We start from the raw sequence: 11,959 nt of genomic DNA, 5'->3' as shown, positions 1-11,959 counted from the left end.
CCATTACCACTTATAGACCATTACTGCTTATAAATTATTATGATCTAGCTTTTGGTCCTACAAATTACTGCTTGCTTTTGGTCCTTTAAATTCCCCCCCTTTGGAACCAAACACCGAAAAGGAAGACATTAGTAGCACAAGGGAGGGTCAAACTTTGTGATCCTTTGTATGTAGAGTGGAATAGGTCACAAAATTTGACTCTCACATTATATAGACTAAGCTCCCCCTAAATATATGCATACATATGGTAGAAGGCAAAGCATATGCATAATTGGTAAATTAATGCTCAAGGGAATTTAATCTATATAATGCATGGAGATAGCATATAAATATCAAAATGAAATCAACATGATGATATCGGTTTAGAAATACCATATGTGAAAATCAATTTGATTTCTACCACTTGCAATTGGTGGTGGATATTTGAAGTATGATGCTTAACTCTGGGGACTCCATTTTTCTTGCAATGAGACTACTGCACACATGATAAGCTTGAAAAGATGTTAGTCTCAAAGCATCCAACTTATAGAGTAACCTCTCCCTAAATTTATTCACACAAGTATGGAATACTTGTAGGACACATACACATTGATTTTGGAATAAAAAATACCACTTGAAAGATGACATCGCATGAGTGTGAGAGTCATTTTCGAAGACGATATTCAGGAGAAATTATCTACAATTTGGACTTTGGCACATATTAGATGAACAATCGAAAGACATGCTATGTGCCGTGCTTCTAAACAATTTTAAACCATGTAGGTTTGCTCCAAGGGTTAAGAATGAAACCGAGCAAGCCTACCATAAGATATACCTAGTGTATGCATGACAAAGGATATAAGCATGCAAATACAAACATAGGCATGAAAAGTAACTAGATGTTTAAATATACCAATTTAAAGTAATAATATCTAGTTACCTAACATGGGAAGAGGAATTTGGGTCCATAGTATTCACTAACCCACTTGGCAATGACTTTATCCATAATGATGCACCCCATGAAATGCACATATACTTTTGCCAAGTCTCCAAATTCCCTGAAGTCCATCGGACTTCTCACTTCCCTTTCGGGATCCAAACCTTCTTGGTGCTCTTCATGTTGGAAATAATTTCCTTTGGCACCCAAAAGCGTTTGATCCCATTGTTGGCTTGCTTGTTCACCTTGATGGATACCACCTTGTCATTTTTATTTTTCTTTAACAAGTATGGTGTGGAGGCCTTCTTGTCTACCTTGTTGGTGTAGGTGTTGGAGAGCTTGCTTGTTTGCTTCTTCTCTTTCTTCTTTGCTCCTCCCTCATTCTTCACCTTGCACTCATAGGACTTATGACCTTCCTTGTGGCACACGTAGCAAACCACAGTTTGTCCTTCATCAAGCTTCTTCACTCCTTTGACGGTGTTATCTTGATGAAGTTGGGCTTGCTTCACCTTGCCTTTCACTTGAGTCAAGTCCTTGGTGAGGCGAGCTACTTCTTGCTTGAGTTGCTCATTCTCCTTTGCAACCTCTTGTGTGCATGTATCTACAACAACTTTCTCAACACAAACTTGGTTGCACAAAGATGAGTCTAAACATAAATCATTATAAGAAGTAGAGGCATCCTTTTTAGACATGTTAAAGATAGAACTTTTATTTTTAGATGCCTTGGTGGGGGTTTTACTAACGGCTTCAAGATTAGCAACTTTATTTGTTAACTCATCACAATGTTTGTACATGGTTTCCATTTTAGCAAGCAAACTTTTATAAGCATCTTGTGAGCTAGCTAACTTTTCTTTTTAATTTTTCATTTTCTTTAGAAGTTGCTCATCATTGATTGTGCATGCATTTGTTGTTGCACTAGCCTTAAGTTGCTCAATTTTAGTAGATAGTTCAATATTGAGATTAGCAAATGTCTCATATTGTTCAAGCAAAGTTTTATATGCTTCTTGTGAACTATCTAGCTTTTCTTTTAATTTTTTCAGCTTCCTTTGTTGACTAGTGTAAACTTTAGCATAATTAAGATTTTGTTGCACAATTTCATCATAAGAAGGCATTTCATCATCACTATCACTTTCACTAGAGGATGAGCTTTCGTTACCTCGTGCCATAAGGCACACACGAGAAGAGCTTGATGATGAGTGCTTGCGGCCTCGCCTCTTGTGATGGTGTTCTTCTTCACTTGAAGAATCATCCCATGATCTTATTGATGTGAGGGCTTGGTTCTTGCATGCCTTCTTTTTTGTCTTAGGTGTGGCTTGTTTGGACAAACTTCCACAAAGTGCCCTAACTCGTCGTATCCATAGCATCCTCTCTTTCTTTGCTCATTTCTTTGATTGGTGAAGATGATATCTTGAATTTGGATGGGCACACCCTTGACATTAAGCCTTTGGATCATCTTCTCCACCTTGTTGATAAGTTTGATTGATTCTTCATCAAGGTCAGAGGTGGTGGAGGAAGATTGATCATCATCACTTGAATCTTCATCATCATCATCATCGTCCTCATCTTCTTCTTCATTTTCACTTGAGGAGCTTGATCTTGAGCTTGTCTCAACTTGCTGGCCCTTCATCTTCTTTTTCTCGCTACATGCGAGAGCTTTGCCTTTGCTCGATCAAGAGGCTTTGTCTTGATCCATCTTACGTGGCATTTCAAATGCCACTATCTTGCCAATGACTATGTCTGGGGTCATGGTGCTCAAGTTCTTCATGTTGTGAAGGATGGTGATGATGCTTGCATATTTCTTTTGTGGTAGCACGGAGATGATCTTCCTCACGATGTCTGCATCATCTAGCTTTGTTAATCCTATTGAATGAAGCTCATTGATAATTAGATTCAAACGAGAATACATATTACGAACAAGCTCATCATCATTCATTGTAAAGGAATCATAATTTTGTTTAGCTAAACAATGTTTTTGCTCACGGATATTAGATGTGTCGTCATGGAGCTCTTAAAGTTTTAATCAAATTTCGTGTGCCATATTTAAAGTGAACACTTGGTTAAACACATCCATACTAAATGATTCAAACAAGCAATTTTTAGCTCTAGCATTGAAATGAATTTCCTTTTCTTCACTCTTCGTGGGTTTATTGGGATTCTTAATGGGTTTCATCCCGTCACGAGTGACTCTCCAAACACCCAAATCAACCGCCTCAAGGTGGCAAGCCATTCTAGCTTTATAATAGGAGAAGTTAGTGCCGTCAAAGTGCGGAGGCCTAGAGGTATCCTTCCCAATTACTCTAAAAAAGCGTTGGCTCAACGATGGTTAAGCCAAAGGTCCAAATTGAGCCAACCGGCTCTAATTCCACTTGTATGGAACCATGACGCCTAAGAGGGGGGGGGGGGTGAATTAGGCAACTTAAAATTCTAACTCTAAACTATGGCCTCTTTTTCTAACCTTAGCAAAACCTATGCAAAAGATAAACTATCTAAATGTGCAACTATGATTTTACTAGTGTATTGCTATCTCTACCACAAAAGGAGTAAAGTAATCAATGTAAATACGGAAGCTAAAGAGCAAGGTAGAAATATGCAAACTCCCGTCGACGACTCTAGTATTTTTACCGAGGTATCGAGAAGCGCTCAAGCTTCCCCCTAGTCCTTGTTGGAGCCCCTCGCAAGGAATCCCTCGCAAGGGCCAAGCTCCTGGTCGGGCCTTCCCCACGCGTAAGTGGGTCTCCGACGTGTCTTCCGGCAAGCCTCTCTCGGATGCTCCCCGCCGTCTTCACTATCAAGCTTTCGGCCAAAACGTTGCGGGCCTTGTTCCCTCCGGTACACGGTGGCGGCCACACCACAACCGCGGTTGGTGTGATCTCGCAAGACTATAAGCCCCTCCGATGTCCAACGATGGTGCGCGCAAGCACCGAGTGGTAAGAGGTATGCAAACCTCACTAAACATTAGGCCTAAACCTAGAGCAAGCGCATAAGCGGTGGTCTAATCAACCTAAGCACTTCGCAAAGCACCTACGCTAATCACCTAATGAATCACTAAGTACTATGCAAGTGGAGATCACTAAAATGATGTATCAACACCCTTGATATGTTTCCTTAGCTCCACACATCTCAAATGGCCGGTTGTGGGGTCTATTTATAAGCCCCACTGAGAAAGTAGCCGTTGGGGACAAAATCCTGCTTTTCTGCTACTGACCGGACTCTGACCAACGTCCGGTCAGCACTGACTGGACGCGTCCGGTCACGAAAACTGCTCTCTGGAACCTTACTGATGTTGACCTGACTTTGGCACTCAGCGTCCGGTCAATTTGCTGCTCAACGTCCGGTCCAGCGTCCGGTCGCTGCTGCTGACGCCTGCTGTTGCCGAGCCTCTTGATCGGAGCGTCCGGTCACTTTTCACCAGCGTCTAGTCACCTCTGTGAGCTCGTTTCTTCGCGATCTTGCGTACGTCTTGGTTCCTATCTTCGTGCTTGGACTTTGCTTGATATCTTGGGTCTTCTCTTGTGCTCCTAGGGTCTTGCTTATGGTGTTGATCATCGGATCATCACGTCGCCTTCGTTCAAGTCACGTCTTGCACCCTATTGAACTACAAAACAATCACTTGCAAATTCATTAGTCCAATTTGGTCGTGTTGGTCATCAAACACCAAAATCCAAAGTAAATGGGCCTAGGGTCTATTTTTCTTACAATGTCCTCTATGGGGTACAATAGTCATGTTAGCCACCGCAAAAATGATGCTCCAGCTTAAGTCAATCTCTAAGCCAATACTTCTCAGAATAGCATGGTACTCTCTTATAAAAATGAAGTTGAGACATGATTTTGCATGATTTTTTATGCATATCTTTTGGTCAGTAATCACTTTTCTAGATTGTACTGTTGCAACTGTTTGAATTTATGAGATTTTGTAATTATTTTACCATACAATTGTACATATACATCTTTCAAGTTCTCAAAGTAAATAATTTACAAGTTATTGATATTTATAGTATTTAAAGTTTGATAAAATCTTGTCCTAGATGACATGTTATTGTGACCGAATTACCGAAGTAATGCAACGACAGCTAATCACACACTCTCTCTATCCTTTTTGTTGTGAGGACATTGTTCCTGGCTCATCATACGTCATCGTGTTTGGACGATGAATCAACTAGAGGTCCGTGGTTGGCCAAAAAAACCCTTCTTGACCCCTTTGTCGGCATTGTCTCGGAGATGGCACACCACATCTTATGGAATGCCGTTTTTTAGCAATCTTATGGAATGTTGTTATTCTAGGCACATCTGTAGTTGCATGCCATCTGGTTATCCCTGCCTTAACTTGAGCCGTAGTTACCCTCTTCCGCCTCCGTCAAGGGTTTGTGGATGACCGTTGGGTCTTTGCCCGGGGTCCCACGGAAGAGTCTCCGTTCCCTCTTGCTTCTAGTAAATGGGACTATATGGGAGATTTGCAAAGAGAGGACTTCATGCACATTTTAGCGAAAAGAATCGTTGGCGCTAGACCTCGTCCAAAAGATCAAAGAAGAGGCATGGGCTTGGGTTTAGCTGGTGCAAAGTTTTTGACCGTCTTGATTGTTAGCCAATAGTTTCCTTTTATGCATATAGTTTGTTATCTTGTATCTCAATTTTGTTTCTTTAGGTGTCCTCTCAGGGCTATCTACTTGTGTTTTCCCTGCAATGTTAATAAAAATGATATGAGTGCTTGTTCGTTCAAAAAAAGACGTGCACAAAATAAATGTACAAAGGATTTGTTTAGTTTAAACTCCGACAACCTTGTCTAACATTGCGTGTGCTCCCGGCGTCAGATTTCGGGCACTTGGGCTGCAGACCAACCAAACGACATATCCGTATCCGTAGTCCCATGGAAAAGCATTGAGATGAGATTTTTTTTGTTTTTTTTAAAAAGTCAAAACCGATTGTCCGTGTGACTGGTGGTGCAGCTGCGCATTTGCTCAGTCAATACCTGAACTGAAACTACATGGTCCCGAACTCCCGATCCCAGAAATGGCAGAGCGCGACGACGCACGGTCGCACGCGCTGATCGCTAGTCCATGCAGCCCAGGAGCCAGTAAATGGCAGTCACGCAGCTAACCTGACCATTTCCTCGGATCAGGAGCTGACCTGACCACCGCCCGTCCACGACCTGACCACCACCCTTTTCTCCCTCCCAGTCATTCACTCATTCCCCATGGACTGGGGACATCCGGACCTCGCGAGTGCGTGCGCGACTGGGGCCGAGGCGACCGCGCGGCTGCATGCATTGCATTGCCATCCTCCTCTCCCCACCGCCAGTCGCCCAGTCCGCCCTGCCCTGCCCAGGTGCCCCCTGGTCAATGGTCACCAGCACTGCCTATAAAGATGGACTCAGATCGGTGAGCCCAGGGCCAGGCCTCGCCACGTGTGCGCCCCCCCGGTCCTTCTTATACGCCCCTGCCCTGCCGTCCCCGTTCCTCTCCACCGATCTCCCCTCCGTCCCCGTCCACCCCCGCTCCCTCGCCCGTCGTCGTCGTTACCTCATCATGGAGTCCTCCTATCTGGGAAAGCGCAGGATGAACGGCGGCGCCGATAGGGAGACGCCCAGGGCGCCCGCTGCGTTCCTCCCGGCCGCCGCGCTGGGGTACGAGTACGGCGACGCGGAGGCGGCCCACCACCTGCCCCGTCGGGTGGCGGCGGGCGAGATGGACTTCTTCAAGAAGGAGAAAAGGGAGAGGAAGGACGCCGCCTTCGCCGCCTTTGTGCCGTCGGACGAGCACGGCATCAAGGAAGACGACCTCACCATCAACGTACGTAACCCCCTTTTCTCGCGAATCGATTCAAATTCCTTTTGCTTTTCCTCCCATCCCCTCCTAGTCTGTCGGATCGGCGGTTTTCTACTTTTCCCTGACGCGCACGGCTGGTCGGCCCGGCCGGCTCGGTTTTCAGATGGGTCTGCACCACGTCGGCGGGAAGAAGAGCAGCATCAGGAGCGAGGAGTCCACCGTCGACGACGGCGTCTCGTCCGACAACGTCGATCACAGGGAGACCAAAGCTGAGGTGAGCGAAATAAATCACCAACGAGCCGTGATCCATGCATTTGCCTAGTTTCTAGTACTTGACTGTGAATACATACCATCACTCACTGCCTGTTCTTGGAAATTAAACTCGATTTCATCAGATCAGATGCGCCAATTCTGCATGCAAGTTTAGTCAAACCTTAACTGGCCTCAGTCCCATGTGGATATGGCTACGACTAGTCCACTACCAGACACACACTGTAGATACTAGATAGAGAGAAACAAACAAAAATGAAAAATCTTATTTATTCCTTTTGTTTAGTCTCTCTTGTTATACTACATTAGTACTAAATAAATGTGTATTTATATGACCAGCTGGCACTGGCAAAATCCGAGCTTGGGCGCCTGAACGAAGAGAACAAGCAGCTCAAGGACTTTGTCAGCAGGCTGACCCTCAAGTACAATGCTTTCCAGATGCAGATGCCGGTCTACACTACACTGCAGCAGCAGCAGCAAAGGACCAATAACCATCGAGCCCTTCTTCGCGGAGCTCCAGGCCATGAGGTAAACTCGATAGTCAATAACGTACGTTACGTACCAGATCCTCGAAAGGACGGACGTCGTCGATCCATGCATGCATCCATCGAGTAGCTAATGTAAGCGAGGCAACGTCTGACCGGTCGAGACTGTTGTTGTGTTGCGACTTGCTGCGATCGTACCATCATGTTCATGTCACCACCAGCTGATGAACGTCGTTCCGGAGACGAAGGACCAGGAGGGGAGCGGCGGCGGCCACCTGCTCCCGCGGCAGTTCATCAGCAGCATCGGCACCGCCCCCGACGACCCGCTGCGCTCCATGGGCTCGTACGCAGTGCGCGGCGGCGACAGCTCGGGGTCGACCAGCAACGCGGAACCGCCGCCGCCGCAGCCCGGGCTCATGGTCAGTGGCAAGGACCTGATGCCGCTGCCGGCGTTCGAGCACGGCCACCAGCAGCAGCACCTCGCCCACGAGATGGGTAGCAGCAGCCGGGCGGATGAGCCGCCGCAGCCGCACTACCTGGCGACGCAGCAGGGCTGGCTCTCCAACAAGGTGCATAAGTTCCTCCCCGCCAAGGGCCCCGAGTCCCTCCCCGAGGCCGCCACCATGCGCAAGGCCCGCGTCTCCGTCCGGGCCCGCTCCGAGGCACCCATGGTACGCTAGGCTGCCAGTGTTCGCTTCTGAGTTCTGACTGTGGACTGCTACTGAGTTGTTGTTGAAAATGAAATGTTTGTTCTTGATGGTACGCAGATCAATGATGGGTGCCAATGGAGGAAGTACGGGCAGAAGATGGCCAAGGGCAACCCTTGCCCCCGCGCGTACTACCGCTGCACCATGGCTGCCGGCTGCCCGGTCCGCAAGCAGGTATGCTGTGCTGCTGAACGATGGGTCGATCGAGCCACAAGTTGGCAGTAGTGGTCGGTGGAGTCGTCTGAACATTTTGGGTTCGGCACGTTGCTGATCATGCATGTGTGGTGTGTGATGGCAGGTCCAGAGATGCGCCGAGGACACGACGGTGGTGATCACGACGTACGAGGGGCACCACAACCACCCGCTGCCGCCGGCGGCGATGCCGATGGCGTCGACGACGGCGGCGGCGGCGTCCATGCTGCTGTCCGGGTCGATGCCGAGCGCGGACGGCGGCAGCCTGATGGCCGGGTCCAACTTCCTGGCGCGCGCCGTGCTGCCGTGCTCCTCCAACGTCGCCACCATCTCGGCGTCGGCGCCGTTCCCCACCGTGACGCTGGACCTCACGCAGCCGGCGCCGGCGCAGGCGCGGGCGACGGGGACGGAGCCCTCCCAGCTCCAGGCCGCGCTCGCCGACGCCCCGATGCCGCTGACGACGCAGCTGTTCGGGCAGAAGCTGTACGACCCCTCCTCCAAGGCCCCCGCCGCGCAGGCGGACGCGGCGGGCGACACCGTCAGCGCGGCGGCCGTGATCGCGTCCGACCCCAACTTCACCGCGGTGCTCGCGGCGGCGATCAAGTCGTACATAGGCGGTAGCGGCAGCGGCAGCAACGGCGCCGGCGGGAGCAGCGGGACGACCGTGCTGCCGCCGGCTGCGGCGAGCAGCGCTGGCGATAGCAGCAGAGACGACAAGGTTGGGGAGCAGGGGAGCTGACGTGATCGCCTAGCGACACGATCGTCCGTTTGCTTGCTTGCTTGCTCGCCCGATTCCAATTTTGTTCCGCTCTTGAGAGTTTGCTTCAGTTAGTTAATTGTCTCTTGCGTAGTTGAGTTCCCTCAAACTTTTGTTTAGTTGAGAGTTTGCTTCAGTTTCGTCTCCTCGAGGTAGGAGACGAAAATTTTGCTCTTTCTTTTTACTCCCCTGGGGCGTTTTTTATGGCAGCAAGTGGAGTACCAATTTTGTTCTGGCTACAACTTTTAGTTACAGATGATCTCTAAGACTCTTTCTAAAGCCCACTCTCTAAATCATTGTTTAGAGAGTCATTTATATAAAAATTATTTCTATATTTTTGCACTTTTCAACAGTTTTTTTTATATCTTGTTTGCACTCTAGAAAATCATTCTCGTTTCCTATCTTTGGCTAGCGAGAAATCCGGAATAAGAGACGGCTATATTTGGATATTCGGAATAAAAGATGGTTATATTTGGACAACCAACTGAAAAGTTTGTTAGATGATTTTTTTTCATTAAAATCTCTATTCCTGATAATTATGAAGAATTTAGAGAGTCTCTTGGACTTACTCTCTTTTTCGTGGAAGAAAAGTAGATGCTCTCAACCTGTCACCATTTTGTTGTTTCGGTGCAAGCAGTGTTATTCTTTTGTATAAACCGATGCAATAAGGACAGAGTTTTTGGTAGTTGTCGAGAAAACTAAGATTGCTGGATTCAACTCTTCACGATGCCGATCCGCCTTGTACCTTTCTTGATTCATGAACGTATGATTGTCATTAGATATTCAAATTTAGACATAATTTTAACCCCAAAACAAAATATTTGTAATATCATAATGTGCTTGTATGATCTGCTCGTATTTGCAAAGACGATGGTCAACATACTGAAAACAAATACAAATCCAACAAAAACAAAGGTATACCATGAGACGATCGCAATGCGTAGAGTATTACTAGTTGACATAGTAAGTTGCGCAGTCCCTCGAACGTCCTCCAGAAAGTAGTCATTTGCTGGTCGCCGGAATAATGTCGAGAAGTAGAGGTGAGAGCTGGATCGTCTGAATGTCGCCGGGAAGTAGACGCGCGCCTCCACCGCCAGGAACACGAGCAGCCATGCGAAATGTGCTCATCGTCCGCACAACCGAGTAGGTGTCACAGTCGGTTTCAGAGCCTACTCTCCAGATTTATGTGCACGCAGAAGCCGGAACGGGAACGCTCAGAAGCAACAAAAACAACAACAGCAAAGATTGAGGCGTGGTGGTTCTGGATTGTCGTACGCACGAGACTTAGGCATTTAGCTTCTTTTGTGCGCAAGTAGAGGAGTAGGGAGACGGGGAATGCACTTGGATGCTAACGGCGTTACCAAGATGGAGTAATCGTATAGAGTAACGGACAGAAACTCTAGAAACGTTTGTCCCGTAGTATCTCATTTGATGGCTCCATCAATCATCCCAAGTGGCAAAACCTAGCCCTCCTCGCGTTGTGGATGTAGAGAAACAAGAGGAGACATGGAGAGCAGTCTATGTCGGTCAAGAAAGCACTCCAGTGGGCAGCGGATATGGCCTTTGATTTGTGGCGGCTCGCGCAAGTGCGCAACCCTTGATGGTGACCACGGTAAGGAAAGCTAAGCCGCGCTGGGAGCGTCCGCCGTCCGGTTGGCTGAAATGCAATGCTGAAGATTTGCTTTCTATGAAGAACATTGGCAAGGAGCAACGAGTGCCGTGATTCGAGATGACAATGGTGCCTTTCTCAGGGGCAGCGCTAAGTGGTACGCAAACAGTCTTGATGCACTAACCATGGAGGCACTTGCGTGCCGAGATGGGCCGGTGCTAGCGGCTATGCCTGGAAGCTGATTGCCAAGAGCTTCTGAAATTGTGGTTTGCAGGCGAGAATCAACGCTCTAGCGTGGTGTCGATCTTGAAGGAGATCCGAGAGATGAGCACTTTGTTCCAAGCTTTTTTTTTTTGAAATCATTGTTCCAAGCTTTTTGTTTCTCTTTCATTAAATAGAACTTGTAACAAAGTAGCACATGTATTAGTTAAGTAGGTCATAGGTTGGGTGGTGGCTTCAGATACCGACCTGTATCTCGGTTCTGTGTCCTCATATATATTGTAATCCCGGGATTGAACAATGAATGAATCTCCTAGTCAAAAAAAAAAGAGCCTATACCATCACGCTCACAGCTTAGCACACGTGTACGTGTAACACGCTCCTCGTCTCTCTCAACTTCACAACATACACACAAGCCACATTATTGGAGTTAGCATTTAGTTAAAATGCAAGACTTTAATGCACTTAACATTTAATATATACGAGCATTAGAATTTATTTGTTAAAATGAAATTAATAATAAAATAAGCCCAGTTAAAATCCACCATCGTTGACTAGGTGCTAGCGGCTGCTGCTGCTGAGCCGTGTCTGGTGTCAACGTGCATGCTATGGAACTTTGAACATGGTGTGGCCAGGCTAGATGCCAACACAACGCATGGCGCGAAGTCAATTTCGCGCCTACGTTGCCTCGGTCACGCTTTGACATTAGCTAGCTAGCAAGATTGTATAATACTCCTACATACATGTATATGGTCCTGTGCACGGACAGGCACGTCGCTCAGTAGTCGTAGCTGCTGCAGCTGATCTCGTCACATGACTAGGATCGGCGAAATTTGGCTCGTTTGTTTCGCTAAAATTTAGCTTATGCTGATGGTTAACGACCGATTCTACAGGCGTCAGTTAGATAGAAGTAGGATCAACTCCTTTAGTTAGTTAGTTGTAAGTCAAACTGCTAGTGCTTGTGTCCTATTCTCTAGCTGATCCTGGCTTGTAGGCTGGCTTGCAGGAAGTAGTTAGCATCGCTTGGCTAGCAGTGATTGTT

The 11,959-nt window shown here is 47.3% G+C and overlaps 1 protein-coding gene across 1 annotated transcript; it reads left to right on the top strand.

Annotated features, from left to right (window-relative positions):
• The first annotated feature begins 6,326 nt into the window (after nt 1–6,326).
• LOC136513828 (WRKY transcription factor 42-like) lies at nt 6,327–9,412 on the top strand. The gene is made up of 6 exons (XM_066507802.1): nt 6,327–6,702; nt 6,842–6,952; nt 7,288–7,476; nt 7,655–8,104; nt 8,201–8,314; nt 8,439–9,412. The coding sequence occupies exons 1-6, from the start codon at nt 6,439–6,441 to the stop codon at nt 9,069–9,071; spliced, it is 1,761 nt and encodes a 586-aa protein (XP_066363899.1). The 5' UTR covers nt 6,327–6,438; the 3' UTR covers nt 9,072–9,412.
• Nucleotides 9,413–11,959: the final 2,547 nt, after the last annotated feature.

This window comes from Miscanthus floridulus, chromosome 16 (assembly GCF_019320115.1).
Source record: "Miscanthus floridulus cultivar M001 chromosome 16, ASM1932011v1, whole genome shotgun sequence".
Taxonomy (NCBI): domain Eukaryota; kingdom Viridiplantae; phylum Streptophyta; class Magnoliopsida; order Poales; family Poaceae; genus Miscanthus; species Miscanthus floridulus.
Note: the sequence above shows the minus strand (reverse complement) of the source record. Positions and strands in the feature narration are given on the sequence as shown.